Raw genomic sequence first — 19,361 nt, forward strand, 5'->3', positions numbered from 1 at the left:
TCCCAGAGCTGCCGCCACCCACCCAAGCACAGCCTGGCTCAACCTCATGCTGGGAAGAGCCCAGTGCCACCCTAGCGCCAGCCCACAGTAGCAGCCCGCCCTGTCCCATGCAGATCTGGGGGCACACAGCCTCCATGCCCTCCCAGGGTGCATGCAGCAGTGGGAGCCGCCCTCCACATGAGCCACTTGCAGCTCCGTCCCACATCCTGCCCTGGCTGAGCTGCGCCCACTTTTGCCCCTGTCCCACTCCCTCTCTCACCACAGGGACCCTGATCTAGCCCCCCATGCCCGTTCCCTCCTCACACCCCTTCCCCACATCAGACTTACCAGCCCAACACTACTCTCCAAGCTACCAGGCTACACTCCTGGACCTGTGCATGCTGCAGCTATGCACGTGTGTGATGCATTTAATTGGCCACATCAGGTACAAAAAAGGCAATTTCCAACTGTCAATTTTCCCTATATCAGTGGCAATCCGATACGGGACCGATGTATCAGTGCACCTCTAACTTTAGCGTTTAGGTACACGTGGGGTGAGGAGGAACAAGTATTTAAAAATTTTATAGTGGAAAAATGAAAAAAGTGCACATCTTCAATGGAAACTTCATTCTGCAGAATGTATAAGAGACCAAGGCAAGGGAAATCGTTACTGTATTTAACAGCTCTGGCCTCCATAGTCTGAAGATACAAAAATAGCATGAATGTCAAAGATGTTTGATATTTTGTTCCAGTATCTCCTTTTGTGGAGGTCAAATGGACAATGCAGAAGCATTTCTTGAGTTTGATAACACTGCAGGAAATTCTACTCATCCTAGCCCTGCATGAGTTTTGCTCATCTCAACTTAGGTCTGGTCTACCATAGACTTTATATCAGTATAACTGTCAGTTAAGGAGATAATTTTCTTTGTATTCATACAATTTTACCAGTATACAACTGAGACTGCATATAGTTATGCCAGTCCATATATCTCCATACTGATATGATTTACAGTATAAGGCATCTCTATAACAGTAGAACAATATCAACAGTAGGATGGTTTTATCAACTTACAGTAACTGCCATAACAGCTAAAGCAGCGCTATTTTCTAGCAGAGGCAAGACCTAACTAAATAATGGACCTTCCTCACAATACAACATAACCTTGTATTAAACACCTTGATCTCAGTACACAATATCCATATTCTGAGGACGCTAGGGTGCTCTATTACCTTCACAGTACTGAAACAGATAAATCTGTACAATTGTCTACATGGACCAGGGTTAAGTTAATAATGCCTCTTTACACCAATATAATATATTGGTATAAAAGTGCTCGATTCTAACAACATCCCCAATATAGGACAGAAAGGAAGGTACTGTATTATTTTAAATATACATATACCAAATATATTTAGTTGAACAATGTTCCACTGTAGACAAGGTTGTAATTAAATCAGTTCAAATATCGTGTGTGAACAAGACTTTGAACACCAAAGTCACTTTTGAAAATGTTTTTTATGAGCGTAAGTCACTTAAGGCATGTGTATGGAAGTGGCTATGTGGAATGTACATCTAATGTATAGTGTAGGATATTTTCAGAAGCCTCTATCTACTTCACAGAGATTGGGGTTTAATTAGATTTATTCTAATCAATATGTAAATTGAACAATTTTCCAGGGCATAGAGGCATGGTGGTTGGGGGAGAGTGGGTCTGGAGTGATAACTGGTAACATCTACAAGGCATGTGTATGGCTGTAGGGGTGGAGGAGACCACAAATAAGCTAAGAGGGCCTACTTGGTGGTTGAGGAGCTGGACTGGATCCAGTGGGGTCCAGGAGGGATCTGCTGGCTGGAGGATGAATAAGGGCTCACTCTGCGACCCAAGGGCCTCCCACTTACAGATTAACTAAGTACATCAACGTGTGGCAGGCAAGATCAGAGGGAGGGTATCCAGGGAGCTTGAGTCAGGCAGGAGCCACGTAGCCAGCAGGGGTGTCACAGCTGCTCCTGGGGGACTTGAACCTGCTACAGGCACAAACAACTTATTGTGTAAAAGAACCCTCCACAACTAACTCCTCCTGGTGACAATATCTGAGAGATCCTACCATGCTAAGCTCTTCAGAGAATGAAATGCTGATTTCTACGTATAAAAAAGTAGAAAAAACTTTAAAAGTAATAAAAATGGTTTATTCCTAGTACATTAGGAAAAGCAAAGTAGGAATATTCCAATCCAAAAGGTTGGTTTTGTATGCAATGAGTGAAGTACCTGTAGTTTCCTCTATTGCCTGTAGGTGCCATTACGGAACCAAGTGAGAGTGTAAATCACTTCATGCTCAATATTCTGATGAGTTAGCGAGCACTAACGGTTTGCTCATCTCCAATTAAAAATCTTGACTGCTCCTTCTGTGAAGAAAGGCATGATTTTAAATTGTCCTTTCCTATGTCTATTTACATGTCTTATTTATTTTAAAAACAATGTAAGTTGTGTGACAAAGTTTAAACTAATTAGGTGAAAACATTTTAAAGATCTTCTTTCAGTCAAGACTGTCCTTTATCTAAGAGATCGTGACATTCTAAATCTCAGAAATTCACTCCAACTGCCAAAAACTTCTAATTTTTTAATTTTTTAAGGCATAAGTCAAAATCCTGAAGGATTTTAATTTTCCTGACATCACTGTAGTTATACCAGAAATGAATTTGCTCTTTTTTCTTTTTACTGTAGCTCAGCTTATGTCATATTATTGACAGCTAATATATCAGGATCTGTAATATTAATATGGTACCCATGTAATTAAGGGAGAGAAATGGAACTATTGACTGAATGATGAAGGAAGCAGTAAAATAGAAGACTGATATTCTTAGCTGATAGAAATCCTCATCTAGCCCATCCTGCACTAGTAATATTCTACGCTTTTTTTTTTTGCATAAACTAATGACCAATAGCTTTGTTTCACATTAGTAATTCCAAGTAACAAGATCAGCAGTCCTTTCAACAACAGTGGAGTGCAGACCAAGACTTAGCAAAGCACATGTAGGAAATATTTGGAGTACACAAGCAGTGTTTATTTGTTTGGAATTACAGAAGCAGGGAAGAATTACAGAGCTGTGAGTTGGAAGAAAATCTTCATTAAAACCAAATCCTCTCCCTTTTCCAATGTGAGGGCCACTGATATAAACAAGGCTATTATATAAAGTTCTGATGATCTTTATATAAACTACAACTTGTTCAAATAATGTCTTTATTGGGGGGATAAGGGAAAGAACTGCTTTGCCTAGACAACTTCAATACATCAAGAATTCTTAAGTCAGCTCACGGAGGCAGTTAGTTCAAAAGATGTGGTCATCATGGGCAACCTAAACTTTCCAGACATCTGCTGGGAGAAGCAGTCAGCCAGGTCTGACCACTCATGTAGGTTCCTAGCTGAGATATAGGACCTCCATCTAACCCAGGAGGTGCACAGCCCCACCAGGGGAGATGCCTTGTTGGATCTGGTCCTGGCCATGGGCGATGACCTGGTGAGGGGACTGTGGGTGCTCAATCACCTGGGCGACAGTGATCATCGCCTGCTGGAATTCACCATGCAGCACAAGCTGGAGAAGGGCTGCAGCAAGGCAGCAGCCCTGGACTTCAGGAGGGCAGATTTCAATGAGGTAAGGAGATTAGTTGAGGGAGACACTGAGGTCCCAGGGGGTGGGGCAGGTCTCCAAGAAGAGTGGTCATTCCTTAAGGAGATGATCCTCCAAGCCCAAAGGGAGGTAATCCCTACACAGATCAAAGGGGGCAACAGGGCGCAAAGGCCCCCATGGCTCACCAAAAGCATCCGGAAACGTCTCCAAGCTAAAAAGGAGGAGTACACCCATTGGTAGGGAGGGGCCATCACCAGGGATGACTATACCTCGGTTGGTCGGGGCTGTAGAGGTGTGATCAGGAAGGCCTAGGCAGAGATGGAACTGGGACTAGCTACCTGAATCAAGGACAAGTCCTTTTTTTAAATACATAGGGGGTAAAAAGAAGGTACTGGGTAACGTGGGGCCTCTGCAAAACACACTAGGAAATCTGGTCATCGCACCAGACAGCAAAGCTAACCTATTTAACAATGTCTTTGCATCCATTTTTCTGAGTAGGGACCTGGTCATCCCCCACACTGGGACCCCTGTAGGCCCCGTGGGAGGTGCACCCAGGCCTAGGGTCAGCGATGACCTAGTCAGGGAACTTCTGGAGGGAATGGACATATTTAAATCAGCAGGTCCTGACAATCTCCACCCCAGAGTGCTGAGGGAATTGGCATAGGTAATTGAAGGACCCCTGGCACAGCTTTATGAGCACTCATGGTTGTCTGGCAAGGTGCCAGAAGACTGGAAAAGGGCCAATGTGGTCCCCATTTTCAAAAGAAGGTAGGAAGGAGGACCCAGGAAACTACAAGCCCTTTAGTCTTACCTCAGCCCTAGGGAAGGCTTTTTGAGAAAATTATCCTGGCGCATGTCCATGAGGGGCCAGCAGGGGAGACTATGCTTAGGGGCAACCAACATGGGTTCATTAGAGGTAGGTCCTATCATACCAACCTTGTGGCCTTCTATGACCAGGTCATCAAATCCCTGGATGCAGGTGTCACGGTGGATATAGTCTTTCGGGACTTTAGGAAGGCCTTCAACATGGTCTCTCACCCCATTCTCATTAAAAAACAAAGAGACTGTTGTGTCAATGCCTATACAGTCAGATGGGTCACTAACTAACTGGAGGGCCGCACCCAGAGAGTGGTGGTGGATGGGTCTTATTCGACCTGGAGGGATGTGGACAGTGGGGTTCCGCAGGGCACAGTCCTCAGGCCCGCACTGTTCAACATCTTCATCAGCGACTTGGACAATGGGGTAAAATGCACCGTGTTCAAATTTGCGGATGACACTAAGATGTGGGGAGAAGTGGGCGTGCTAGAAAGGGAGGAATAGGCTGCAATTGGACCTAGACAGGTTACAGGGGTGGGCAGATGAGATAAGGATGGGTTTCAACACTGACAAGTGCAGGGTACTGCACCTGGGGAAGAAGAACCAGCAGCAGACCTACACACTGGGGAACTCCCTTCTCATCAGTGCAGAGGCAGAGAAGGATCTTGGAGTCATTATTGAGGCAAAATATGAACATGGGCCAACAGTGTGGGGATGCAGTCAGGAAGGCCAACCATACCTTGTCATGCATCCACAGATGCATCTCAAGCAGGTCCAAGGAGGTGATCCTCCCCCTCTATGTGACATTGGTTTGGCCACAGTTGGAGTACTGAGTCCAGTTCTGGGCACTGCTCTTCAGGAGGGATGTGGACAGCATGGAGGGCCACCCACATGATCAGGGGTCAGCCTCTCCTCGTAGGGCCTGCCCTGCTAAGGGACTTGAACCTGTTCAGCCTCCACAAGAGAAGGCTGAGGGGGGATTTGTGGCCTGTTACAAACTAATCAGGGGGGACCAGCAGGCATTGGGGGAGTCCCTGTTCCATCAGTACCATTATTTCCCAATATTTCACCTCCATCCATATGCCTCTGCTCTTTCGCATCTTGGACTGTAAGTGTTTTGGGGAACAGACCATTTTTTTGTTCTGTGCTTGTATATCATCTCTCAGGCTGGCAATTAGGTACAACAGCAATACATATAATAAAGAGGAGATGAGCAAATTATTTAGTTCAAAATTTTATATATCACAGATCATTACACTTCAGCCAGTTTCCCCTGTATACAGCCCAGTAATCTGTGTTTAGCTAAAACTTCCAGGAAATCAACCAGTGGTGATAAGAAGACATCAAGGAGATTTAAAACAAACAAAAAGAAAATTGGTAAGTCTATCATCCTCACATCTGAAAAAATGTGAGCCGTATGTCCAATTTGAATTTGTCCGATTTTGACATACAACCAGATTAAAGAGCCCTATATTGGTCAGCATTTTATGTTCATGAAAGTGCTTTTGCACTGGAAACCACTCACTTCCCAATTTTGCTGATAAGCAAACAGTACTTTAATTTTTTTTCCTTGGCAAGTATTTTTTCTCCTCTTGAATAGCTTCTGCTATTATTTTCTGCAGCCTCTCCAGTTTTTTGGAAGCCTTTAAAAATGTTGATACCAGAACCGTATGCAGTATTCTAGCTATTGGTCTTACCAGTGATGCATACATATGTACTGTAATGTCTCTGCTCCTGCTCACTATTACCATGTTCACATGTCAAAAGTTCATATTTTACCACAGCAATGCACTTCTGTTCAGCAACTTGTCTATTGTGAATGTTAAACTTCTTTCAGAATTACTACTTTCCAGTATACAATCCCACTTTATGCAGGCATGGCCTCAGTTCCTTCTTTGCAGATACATTTTTGCATCTGGCTGTATTGAAATGCATTCTGCTTGAATGGATTCAGCCTACCATGCAATTGAGAGTATTCCGTATGATTGCTACTTGGCACCAGGCCTCCTTGCACTAGAAGCGTTACGGCCTAAAGAGCACGACGTGATAAGCAGCAGCTGTTAACATGGAATTCCAGCTGTAGGTCTACTCTCATTTTCCCCTTGCCATGTTTCTTTGGGCTTTCTTCTCCTTTTCCATGTTAGTTTCCACCTTAGGACTGTATTTGGTAAGGTAGCATTCTTCATTCTACATATATGACACAGCCATCTCCAGCTGTATGCTTATAGTACTTCAGATGCAAGTCATGCATAAGCATTCTTCCATAGCTTTCACTTTGTAACTATTTTCGGACAAAAATATTCTTATGATTCTCCTGGAAGCACTTGTTCTGAAGTACAATATCTTAGACATCATCTTCCAATGCTCAACCCCAAAGGGTAACGAAAAATTCACAATATGATCATATATGTTTTTTCTTCCAGAAACTTAAGGAAAATGTGAACAGGTGAACAGCTTTGCCAATTCCAATGTCCATATCTTTCTCACTGTCTACATTTGCTGTTATTGTATTGTTATACCCAAGTACATAAATATGTCAACATCCTTGATATTGTCATTGTTGACAGTGCTTGAATGTCTTCTTTCAATGTTCAAATGCATTGCACATATCATAGTTTTTGTTAGCACGTATGTTTTCTTATGTGCAGCTTCCTTGCTCCTGGATAGCAGGCAAATATTACCAGCATAATCCTAGTCTTCTAACTATTCATTATGTTTCAGTGGGAATACCTCTTTGCTTACTTCATAACCAGGGATCCTAGTTTTCCTGGATAAAAAAATTGCAGATTCTCTGATAAACCCCCCCAAATCCATGATTAAAATAAAAAGGCCACCCTACAGTCCCCCAGGCCCTGCTGGTGCCCCTCATTCCTTCCCCACAGCCCCCTGGCTATGCTGTTGCCCCTCACTCCCTTCCCACAGCTCCCTGGCCCTATTGGTACTCCTCACTCCCCCCAACAACTCCCCAACCCTGCTTCTGCCCCTGCCCCTCACTCCCCCCCCCACACACACACACATACCCACCCCAGCTGGTGCCCCTTGCCCCTCACCCACAGCTCCTACTCCCCCAGCCCTGCTGAAGGGGACTCCCAGCTGCCAGGACTATGGGGCCAGGGACCCGGGTCTGCAGCCCCCTGCTCCTGGCAGGAGGAAGCAGAAGCTGCTGCAGCGAAGCAGAGCCTGGCTCCCCCACTGTACCCCATGCCTGACTGCCCCCCCTTCCTGTTCCGTCCCAGCCCCCTGCCAGCTGGAACTCTTTCAACCTGCAAAGGGGTCTTCACAAAACTGCAAAATCCACAGGTTTCTCTGGTAAAATGAGAAATCTGTGTTTGTCTCTGGTAAAAGGTAAAATCCAGAAAATGCAGATCCCTGTTCATAACTTCTTAACTGACTGCCAAAATGGATAGCAGGATGAGAGAATGTGTCCATATTTTATTCCAGTATTCTCTGTGAAATGGTCAATATGTTGGTTGTCAGACTTGTATTCAAAATTCTCATACTGCATTTTAACAACTTTTGTGATTTTCTTGTGGAATGCTACAATAATGCAAGAACTTCTATAATAATGTTACTGAATGCCTTCACAAAGCCCACAAAAATGGCAAAGACTGATGTTTACATTCAGCCCTTTGATCTAATTCTTTTGCAAAAATCCTCCCTGCTCTTGTCTTAAAATATTTTTTAAAATTTGTTCTTATTCTGCTTAAATGATGCAACTGAATGTTGTCTGCGATTAGCAGCAAGTTTATTCCTTCACATTTTTTGCAGTTGCCTAAATCAGCTTTTCTTGGTAGTTTAACTAGCTCTAGACTTCTGGTAGGTCTTCCTCATTGTAAATCTTTAAGATCTTCCTCATTCTAAATCTTTCTAGTAGTTACGGTCCATTTATTCTGCCTTTAACATATTTGAGCAAATACTATCCTCCTCACATTCATTTCCATTGTATAGAGGTTCAACAGCTTTCTGCACTAGCACTTCTGTAATTTTAGATAGAGAAACATTCAGATCTTGGTAAGTATCTACTGTTTCTAATGAATCTGGTCTATATAAGATGTTCTGAAGTGTTCTCACTTTTCTTATCCTTCCATTTTATATCAATTTACTGGAAACTACAAGTTACAGGTTTCAGTAGAGTGCTTGGTTTCACTAAAGTCTTTGCAACTACTATGTCTTTTCCATTCACTGTTCTGCCAATCTCTGCATCATCTTAAAATGGTATAAGTTGTTATTTTATATTTGCACCCAGATCATTGTTGGGAACTTTCATTACTGTTAGGGTTAGTAACAACCCCTGCAGAATCCCATTAGAAACACATCCGTTTCCCACTGATGAATAAAAAATGTCAGCAGGCCACTTCTTAATCTATATGCTTTGTCTTTATCTTTAACCTTCCCACCCCACTAGCTTGTTGCAGAGCTGACTGGGAAAGAAAAGATGGGTATAGGATTACCTATGCAAATTCAAGGTGCATCCCAGCCAGAGGTCTCATAGGACATACCATTATTGAATAGCTATGCCCGTTTTGCTTTATGCGCAGAACTTAAGGAGACCTAGTTCACTGTGCTATGTTCTAATGTGCATCACAGAAACAAGGACAGTAGCACTCTCTGCTTCATACCTGCAACAGTCTGGCCAGCCTACACACATATCCATCTCTTTCTCAACATTGACCTATCCCCAGTTCCAACAATTCTGTAGAATACCTAAACTAACTAAAGATACCATTCACAGCCACATTATTCCATCCCAAAAATCTGCCTGCCATGATGCAAACTTTTTGACATCCAGAATTAATAGATTGACCAGTATGTACTTATAAATATACCTAACCCTGATGGTATATTACACCAATATATTACTGGAGTCACAGCTAGCTTGTTGATGTATTAATGCAATATGTTAGGAGAGCACTAGCTCACTCCTATGATGTATAGTCACAATATATATCGTAAGAGTGAAGTACTTCAGTGATGTATAATGTAACAAGGGAAGCAACCTGAAGTAAATGAGATCCGAAGCAGATTTAGTTAAGATAATCAGTTAAGGTTAAAAACAGCAATTATAAAAGGGTGCCTAGAAGAGGGAGGGTGGAGTGCATTGGCCAAAATTCCATTTCCCTCACCACAGCAAAGCTTGCTGTGGATCAGTAGTCTATGGAGCAGCTGCCACCTTTAGTGATGCTACATGTGCAGAACCATTTTCCTCAAAAGAAACAGTTAAAACACTGGGCCTGAAATTCAGAGAAGCTGAGCAACAGTAGACTCTAAAACACTTCAATCTGGCCTCTTCCTGCTTGGTACTTGTTAATCATCAGACCTAGAGTTCTGATTTTAAAAAAAATGAGAGATAAAAACAAAAATTATCTTGATAATGGCATATGACAACTATAACATTTTAAATATAAGATTTTTTCTCTTTTCAGAGGGAGACTTTTAATTATCAAGTTGCTAAACAATAAAAGGATTTAATTGACGCTCATCCAGAAATATCTACCACATTAGATGCACCTTTTTGAAGAACACTTGAGACTAGAACAAGGCCATAATCTTCATTGCAGAGATTTTAAAATCTTATGTATTGTTACATTACTGCAATGACATCAGAGTACTTATTGCAGTAGCTCATAGTACTATAAAACTAGTTTCCCCAGCCTGGTTGTGTGTGACAATGCTTAGCATCTTAAACAGGGATAAAACCAAAAGCAGCTCATTTCAATGTGAAAGTTCATGCCAAGAGGAAAAGAAATCCAAAACTCTCCAAAAATGTATTTGTTTAGTTTTATGATAAAATAATTCTGATTTTTATAAACACACTAATACTTTCAGCAGGTATATCATGCATAAGTTTCAGAACAATCATAAAAAGAAAACTAATAAGAGATATGTTTTCTTAAAATTATGACAAATTTGATGTCAACTACATAATTTGAATCTACTTTTCACAACATTTTACATGTATAATACATGATTCTGAACAGCAAGTTACATTTTTCAGAATTCAGGCAAATACAAAATAGCACATTTTAAACAGTATAAATAAATATGTAATACTTGGCTTTACTTTTCAAAGTGTTTAAAGTCTGCCCAAAAGTTCTTAACAACCAAGATTATTTTGTCAACCTATGAATAAACTTCCAAATACCTTTATAATGAAGTCAGGAGTGATAAACTGAGGCAACATCATATTTTGTGTGATAGAGTAACATTGTTAGTTGCAGTATTTTTTCAACATTTCTGACAAACATACACTTTGACAAAACATAATTGCACTGAAAAACATTTCTGGAAAATAAAATGAAGCTATATTACTTAATAAAAGTACTAAGTATGGATAACTACTGAAAGAAAGCTTCCCCCAATAGCAAAAGGCACAGAAATATGGTTTACACAGTGCTTACCAAAACCACTGAATTAGATGTCTCTAAATTAAGATATACAGTATTTAAAGAAGAAAAACAAAATTTCCAGCTGATAAGGCAGGTGAGTGATTTTTCTATTCACTATAGTTTATAACCAATTCTATGAGTCATGAAGTGTTCTACTTGCTGCAGATCTTTTATTGAATGAAAGATGACTTTCAGGATTGGCTGCAAATGTATTTTTTCCCCTCTTACTGGGGGGTGGGAAAAAAAGCCTGGCTGATCTTGTGTATTCCCTTGCTTACTTAACAGTATAGGTGCCCCAAAACATAAATCTCTCAACTGAAATGACCCTTAACATCCACTTACCCAATTCAAAGGGAAGAATGTTTTACCTTCTATTAATGCCTCCCTGTGTTCAGCCCAGGTCACTTTGAGTAAGACCATCCTGACTTGTTGTACAAATTACCTCAGTGAGGCCAGAGTTTCATCCACTGTTTTTGAAGTTGTATGGTATTGTTTGTGGTCTATTGCACTTTAACAAAATAAAACTTTCATTAATAAAATCAAATGAAAGGCTGAGAAAAGAAGAAAGAATAGCAATTAAAGTGAACTGGCGACTGCTTTTAAATCAAAAGTGATAATATATTGCAAATGAATTTTTGTATTTCAAAGAATAAGTAGTACCAGGAAAGGATGATGCTAGTTTTGATTCTAGACTCAAAATGTCCCTCTTTTACATATGGTAATACATCACTGAGCAGATGAGGAGCTCAGATAAAAATTTGTTGTAATATAATCTCTTGGTGCCCAATGTTCAAAACCAAACGTTTCTACCATGCATTATTCTTCTCTATTTTCACGACAGTTTTTAATAACTGTATGAAAAAGTACTATAGCTTCTTAACTACGTCCAGCTCAAAAAGTGGGGCAGGAGAGAGAGACGGCAGCTTCTTTGCAATCTAATACTTTTGGCCTAAATTGAATGTTGTTTTACATCTAGTAGTGCAGCTATTTTGAAAGTAACAAATAAAATATGTAATAGCCTGTAAAAAAAAAGTGGCAGAAGATGAAATCTCTGCATTTTATCTTAGCAAAAGATCACAGCCAAGTTAAATTTGCAAAGGAATATAGAAATAAACACTACAGTAAACATGTTATTAAGTCAGCCACCATGACATTCCTGTAAATACTTGAATATTAGCACAACTGCTCCCAGAATGTGGTTCACCAAAACTTCTAAAGCTGAACCCACAGCAGATCCAGCACCACTTGTGTGGCAGACTAGTCTAGTGGTTGGTATAGAGAGAGAAGAGAACCCTCTTTAAATCCAGAACAAGTGTTAGACAGAGGGCAGCATTTATTCAGTGGGAATCTTGCTGTTAACCAGTAGTCAAGGATTTTATTCAGGGCCCTTACATTCCCTGAGTACAAGAGCTGAGATTCTGCCCTGCAGCAGCATGAAGATTTAGACACAGTGCCTTTTAACCTCTCCTCTGATCAATGTGACTGCAAAGTGTTCAGTTCTACCTAGCACAAAGTCTTCAGTCTGAACATATAAACTTTTAACTACAGAGACTTTATAGTTGTGCAAATCTCTAAGACTACAACATGTGGGCTTATTTCTATATTTAAGAGTTTTGCTTCTAAGCCACCATGTGGCTTAACCCATCAAGAAAAGTGTGGGATGTTCTCCCTATAAGCCAACTGAACGGTTATAATTGAGCTGCATTCGAGTTACCTCGTATCACCGCTTTCCTAACCCAAATTCCTTAGGAGTTTATAAACTTCTAAAAACAATCCCCCTAAATGTATATAGCCAATATTTTTATAGTCTTTCAGAACTTTTTCCCTGAGAATATAAATATAAAAACCTCTTTAAAAATATTAAGGTTGACAAAAATAATGATGCCAGGAAAACCTTCACAGGTCACCATGACTTAAGGGAGAGAGAGAAAAAAAAGAGTGAAAAGAAAAAGTGAAAAGTGTGTCATTTCTTAATACTAAATCTGCTGGCTTCATTAAGCAGTTTTTGAACTTAGTTGTATACCTTCCTCAGACTAAGATTTAATCCACTGCCCATACTACTTTTGATATGTTATCCTATAATTTTACTACAGGTTTTAGGTAGGTTTAATCAAAAGACATACAAACTTTAGTAGGTTTCTTTATGACAAGTCTAAATGTCTTCTGGGGTTATATTTGCTCTTCTGGAATTCAGGGTACCATGTCAACTATGTTGTCAACTTTCAGAACCCTGAACAATCGCAAGATAAAATTTGCAAGACATTTAACCTTGCTATGACACATAATTTCCCCCTTTTCAAAAGACCCGTATGCTCTCCTTGTATCTCTTCATGAAAGAAGGAAAGAAATATTTACTTATAACAACACTTAGGAATCCAATATATTTCATGCCTTAAGGCAACGGTTTATACCCATTGTATCCCACTGAGCGAGAGCTCCGCTGAACTGGTAGATGACAGTTGAAGTTTATATTCAGGCTTTGGAACTGCTTTCTGTTTTGAAGTATGTTCAGTTTCACCTCTGTTGGGCTGCTTTTCTTGAGACTCAGTCATTTGCATACAAGCAGTCTGAGGTTTCACCGAATTTTGTCCTTTTCCAAGTTCAAAACTGATAATGAGTGATTTAGCTAGAGAGTCCAATTCATTAGCAAACATAAAAGACCTTGGTATTTCATGGATAGGATTGTTTGTAGAAGAAGATAATGTAAACAAATTACAGTAATTATTAAAATACCCAGCTAAGGTGCAAATTTTTTCTGTATAGCTTCTGAGCTGGTCTGTATTCCTATATGATCCTGTGGAAATTAAAAACAAAAAGAATCAATTATGATATTTAGCTATACTGTATGTGCATACCCATCTACCCTTCTTTAATTCTAATTAGGGCATCTCTACATGTGGCAAACAATTAAGAGGTGAAGGCAATGAATGTAAACGTATGTTAAAACCCTTGCAGGCGCCTACTAAATACTAAAAGGAACTGTAGTTAGCTGTAGCTGAAACCTCCAGCCATTTTAATTACACGTGAAAATATCCCCAAAGGGATCTAAATATTGTCAACTAACTGTACATTATTACTTGATAATCCTTAACTGTCCCCATGTCGATATGATGCATCAGGACAGCATCTTATAAAATGAGTTCTTGCTCACAAAAGCTTATGCATCTCTAATTCAGTTAGTCTTTAAGGTGCATCTCTATCCTGCCTTCTGTATCCTTTAAAACATGTTAATAAATTGACTGTATAATAAACTTTAACATCAGGAATCAACTGAGGAGGCTAAAAGTATATGGGACTCAGACCCCAGGCAAAGGCTCCCAGTAACTGAAACTAGTACATTGATGACATTCCAGATATGTATAAAGGAAATGAAATCTTGGTTATCTATAGGCAAAAATATTTATGACAATTCTGACTTTAACTTAATCGTTCCTCTGTTAGGTGTTCAAGGCTCAAAACACTTTGCTTCTCTATGTAAGGTTTGAAAAAGGGCTCTAGGTATCCTTCAAAAGAGACTTCCAGCAATATACCAAGAAAAAAGGAAAAATAAATTTGGATAACCAATATGCAAAAACCAAGCAAACAAGCCAGCAAGCAGTTTAAAATAAGCCCTCACTATCTGGCATCCTATACATACCATAAAGAAACTACCCTCCCTCACTCTGTGAGGATCTTCTTTAGTATAAGGTTTTCCAGTAAGATACATAGTTATGCAACTAAATACCTTGTAATGAAGAAACAACAACTTGACAGACTTTATCCATGCACTGCTCCAATTCCAAATATTTCACAGCAAGATTAGTTGCTTTTATTATTTCCTGGAAGGCAGACTCTTCTTCTTTTAATCGAAATCCCATTATTTTCTGTATTAAACAGCAATGAATTTACATATCAGTAAATTCAATATGCATGCAATGTATACTGCAATATACATATCTCAGTAACGCCTAATGGTTAGAATTGTTGAAAATGTATTAAAAACAGTTTTGGCAGAAATGGCAATTTTAGCATTCTTACAATGAATATCAGCTGGAGCTGTAAGAACACGATTTTTTTTTACATCTGACTGGTATACAGCTCTGGTATCTTGGTCAATAACTCCTTTTGTGATTCAACATCAAACCAAATGCTAAAAAGTAAGGTTTAACCAACTGCAGCCATAGTCTTGAAGTGACTGCACTAACATGCCTGTACACTAATGCTAGGAGCCTGGGCAACAAGCAGGAGGAGCTCAACCTCCTGCTCAGTGCAAAGAATTATGACGTCATTGGGATAATGGAGACCTGGTGGGACTCCACCCATGACTGGACCACGGGTGTAGAGGGCTATACCCTGTACAGGAGGGATCGTGTTGACAAAAGGGGCGGGGGTGTAGCTCTCTATGTGAAGGAAAGCTACATGTCCCTGCAAGCTGATGTTGGCGACCAGCATGGACAGCTAGAGACCCTCTGGGTAAAAATTCGTGGGGAATACGGCACAGGGGACACAACAGTGGGAGTCTACTACAGACCTCCCATTCAAAGTCCTGAGCTTGACCAGGAGTTCGCCCGGGAACTGACTGAGGCCGCTTGCTCCAGGACCTTGGTTGTCATGGGTGACTTCAATTACCCGGACATCTCCTGGGAAGATCACTCAGCAAAATCCAAGCGGTTGCAAAGCTTTCTCTCATGCATGGATGACCTCTACCTGACTCAAGTCGTCTATGGGCCAACGAGAGGCAAAGCGCTGCTCGACCTGGTACTGGCTACGGGGGACGACCTAATCGGCGACCTAGTGATCGATGGGAAGCTGGGGGACAGCAACCACGAGCTGATCACCTTCACCATTCGCCGTAAAGCTGGCAAGTCAGTCAGCAACACAGAAGTCCTTGACTTCAGGAAAGCCGACTTTGACAAGCTCAAGAGGCTTGTCGGTCAGGTCCTCAGGGACCATGACCCCAGGGAGATGGGAGTTCAAGAAGAGTGGTTGCTTCTCAAGGAAGCGATCCTCAATGCACAAGCTAAATCTATTCCAACACGGAGGAAAGGCAGCAAGGCGGCACAGCAGCCCCCCTGGCTCTCCAGGGACCTAGCAGACCTCCTACGGCTAAAAAGGAAAGCCTACAAAGGATGGAAGACGGGATTCACCTCCAAGGAGGATTATTCTGCACTGGTCCGGTCCTGCAGGGAGCAAACCAGGAAAGCCAAGGCTGCAACCGAACTCCAACTAGCTTCAAGCATCAAGGACAACCAAAAGTCCTTTTTCAGATATGTGGGGAGCCGGAGGAAAAGCAAGGGCAATGTTGGACCCCTGCTAAACCAGATGGGGCAACTGACAACTGATGCCCAGGAAAAAGCCAACCTATTAAATAGGTACTTTGCGTCAGTCTTTCATCAGTCCCATGGGACGCCCATGCCTGCTATGGGACAGGGAGATCTGGGTGATGGGGATCCCCTACCCTCCATAAATGCTAACCTCGTGAAGGAACATCTTGAGAAGCTGAATACCTTCAAGTCAGCCGGCCCTGACAATCTGCACCCCAGGGTACTCAAGGAGCTGGCGAGCGTCATAGCCCAGCCCCTGGCACAGATCTTTGAAAACTCCCGGTGCTCTGGTGTAGTGCCCAAAGACTGGAAGAAGGCCAATGTGGTGCCGATCTTCAAGAAAGGGAGGAAAGTGGATCCGGCTAACTACAGGCCCATTAACCTGACTTCTATCCTGGGGAAGATCTTAGAAAAGTTTATTAAGGAGGCCATCCTTGATGGACTGGCCCAGGCTAACATCCTAAGGGATAGCCAGCACGGGTTTGTTGCGGGTAGGTCTTGTTTGACAAATCTCATTTCGTTCTACTACCAGGTGACCTATCACCTGGACGAGGGAGAAGAGATTGATGTCATGTATCTTGACTTCAAAAAAGCTTTTGATCTGGTATCCCATGATCACCTCTTGGCCAAACTGCCCAGTTGTGGCCTTGGCTCCACCACGATCCGCTGGCTGGGAAACTGGCTCCGTGGTCGGACCCAGAGGGTTGTAATTGATGGCAGTCACTCATTGTGGTGCCCTGTGACCAGTGGGGTCCCTCAAGGCTCTGTCCTTGGACCCATACTGTTCAACATCTTCATTAATGATGTGGACATTGGAGTCAGGAGTGGACTGGCCAAGTTTGCCAATGACACCAAACTTTGGGGCAAAGCATCCACGCCAGAAGATAGGCGGGTGATCCAGGCTGACCTGGACAAGCTCAGCAAATGGGCAGATGAGAACCTGATGGTGTTTAACACCGAAAAATGCAAGGTTCTCCACCTTGGGAGGAAAAACCTGCAGCATCCTTATAGGCTCGGCAGTGCTACATTGGATAGCACCACAGAAGAAAGAGACTTGGGGGTCATCATTGACCACAAGATGAGCATGAGCCTGCAATGCGATGCTGCAGCTAGTAAAGCGACCAAAACGCTGGCTTGCATCCATAGATGCTTCTTGAGCAAATCCTGGGACGTCATTCTCCCCTTGTACTCGGCCTTGGTGAGGCCGCAGCTGGAGTACTGCATCCAGTTTTGGGCTCCACAATTCAAAAAGGATGTGGAGAAGCTTGAGAGAGTCCAGAGGAGAGCCACGCGCATGATCAGAGGTCAGGAAAACAGATCTTACGATGATAGGCTGAGAGACATGGGACTCTTTAGCCTGGAAAAGCGTAGGCTCAGGGGTGATCTGATGGCTGCCTATAAGTTTATCAGAGGTGACCACCAGGATCTGGGGGAACATTTGCTCACCAGAGCGCCCCAAGGGATGACTAGGTTGAACGGTCATAAACTCCTGCAAGACCGTTTCAGGCTGGACATGAGGAAGAATTTCTTTACTGTCCGAGCCCCCAAGGTCTGGAAGTCTGCCAGCGGAGGTGGTTCAAGCACCTACGCTGAACACCTTCAAGAGTAAATTGGATGCTTATCTTGCTGGGATCCTATGACCCCAGCTGACTTCCTGCCCTTTGGGCGGGGGCTGGACTCAATGATCTCCCGAGGTCCCTTCCAGCCCTGATGTCTATGAAATCTGTGAAACATTATTTCATACATGGCTTCAAAAAGACCTATTTAATATGAGATAAGTTCATAGACATTTTAGGGTTCACATGTCCCTTAAGTTTATCATATATTATGTACTCTACAGTTCTGCATTACAATTTTTTTTAAGTATTCTTTATCACTACAGCTGCAATGCAACCTCTCCAATGTAAGAGATACTGCAGAGTTATTCAAAGTGACACCACATATATAGGTCTCTACAAAAAACATCAGAGCCTTCCCACGTCTCCTCCTCAAGTTAATTGAGAAACCTACATCATGTGCATGCAAGTCAAATGGTTCCTTCCAACCAGTGATATCATGTATTGTTTAAAGATAAATTTCACCCTGCATCATGTTATACAATTGCCTAAACCTTAAATCCCTCTGGGAGTTATCCCATCTCTAGTCTGGATTAGATTGTAATTTTCCATCAGCAAATTCTGCCATCTTGTCATTTACCATTTTTCTAGGCTATTAACAGGCCACCGCAGAACCCTGGTTCCCTTGTTTAAACTTTCTCTCCATTTTGAAGACTGACTTTTCCCCCGCCTACTTCTGTACTAGTATCTAAATCACAACAACTGTTTACTTCTTGTTCTATACATCCCTAGTTTTCTTGCTAGTATCAGGATTTTTAAAAGTCTAAATAAATTTTATTTCCCAGGTCCCCACTATTTTGTCAACTACTATCAAATAACTCATATAGACTGGAGGGTTATTTTGCAAACTGTAACTGATCAGAGTTAATCATTTTTTGTTCAAACAAATGGAGAAGTTATATTTATGCAACCATAAAAGAAATAAAAGATCAGGAATAAAAAAGAAAAAAAAGTTACAGAAAAGTTAACTTTGCCACAAAACACACACAAATGTTACTCCCCTTTCAAGCTAAACATTTAATTAAAGCTGAACTTTAATTTCTGCAATATAATTTTGTGAAAGGCATTCCTTACCTTTCTGCAGTCTGGCAGGGTATTTTCAATGGATGTAGCCAAAGCAAGAGCATTATTCTTTACTTGATTTTGAATCTACAGAAAGATTTTTAGTTGTTATATTTGTATACATTATTTAACTCCACAATATAAATATAAGTTTCCATTCTAGGAGCAGCATATGCACAATTAACAAAAAAACTGCTTAGAAAGAACAATAAACGCAGAATGAAGTTTCTATAATGCTTTGACCTTCTTAAAAAAAAAAATAACCATCTACAGATTTCATTAACTGCGTATGAATCATACAATCATAGAAAATTAAGGTTGCAATGGACCTCAGGAAATCATCTAGTCCAGGGGTGGGCAAAATGCAGCCTGGGGGCTGGACGTGGCCTGCCAGGCCATTCTATCAGACAACGGGGCCCCTAAAAATTTAGAAAATTAATATTTATCTGCCCTGGGCTGTCTGTCATGTGGCCCTCGATGGCTTGCCAAAACTCAGTAAGCTGCCCTCTGCCCAAAATAACTGCCCACCCCTGATCTAGTCCAACCCCCTGCTCGAAGCAGGACTATCCCC

At 41.5% G+C, this 19,361-nt stretch overlaps 1 protein-coding gene across 2 annotated transcripts in view; it reads right to left on the bottom strand.

Moving 5' to 3' along the window:
* Nucleotides 1-9,874: 9,874 nt before the first annotated feature.
* The window catches only part of KIF14 (kinesin family member 14), a 67,026-nt gene continuing 57,539 nt past the window's right edge, over nt 9,875-19,361 (bottom strand). For both annotated transcript variants that reach the window (XM_090048895.1, XM_090048894.1), the window contains 3 exons: nt 18,803-18,877; nt 14,534-14,672; nt 9,875-13,603 (listed from right to left, as the gene is read on the bottom strand). In XM_090048895.1, coding sequence (XP_089905021.1) covers nt 13,215-13,603; nt 14,534-14,672; nt 18,803-18,877 — 603 coding nt within the window. In that variant the 3' untranslated portion in view covers nt 9,875-13,214. The remainder of the gene's footprint in view (nt 13,604-14,533; nt 14,673-18,802; nt 18,878-19,361) is intronic.

The sequence above is a fragment of the Crocodylus siamensis genome, chromosome 5 (genome assembly GCF_052110815.1).
Source record: "Crocodylus siamensis isolate JL-2025a chromosome 5, ASM5211081v1, whole genome shotgun sequence".
Lineage (NCBI taxonomy): Eukaryota > Metazoa > Chordata > Crocodylia > Crocodylidae > Crocodylus > Crocodylus siamensis.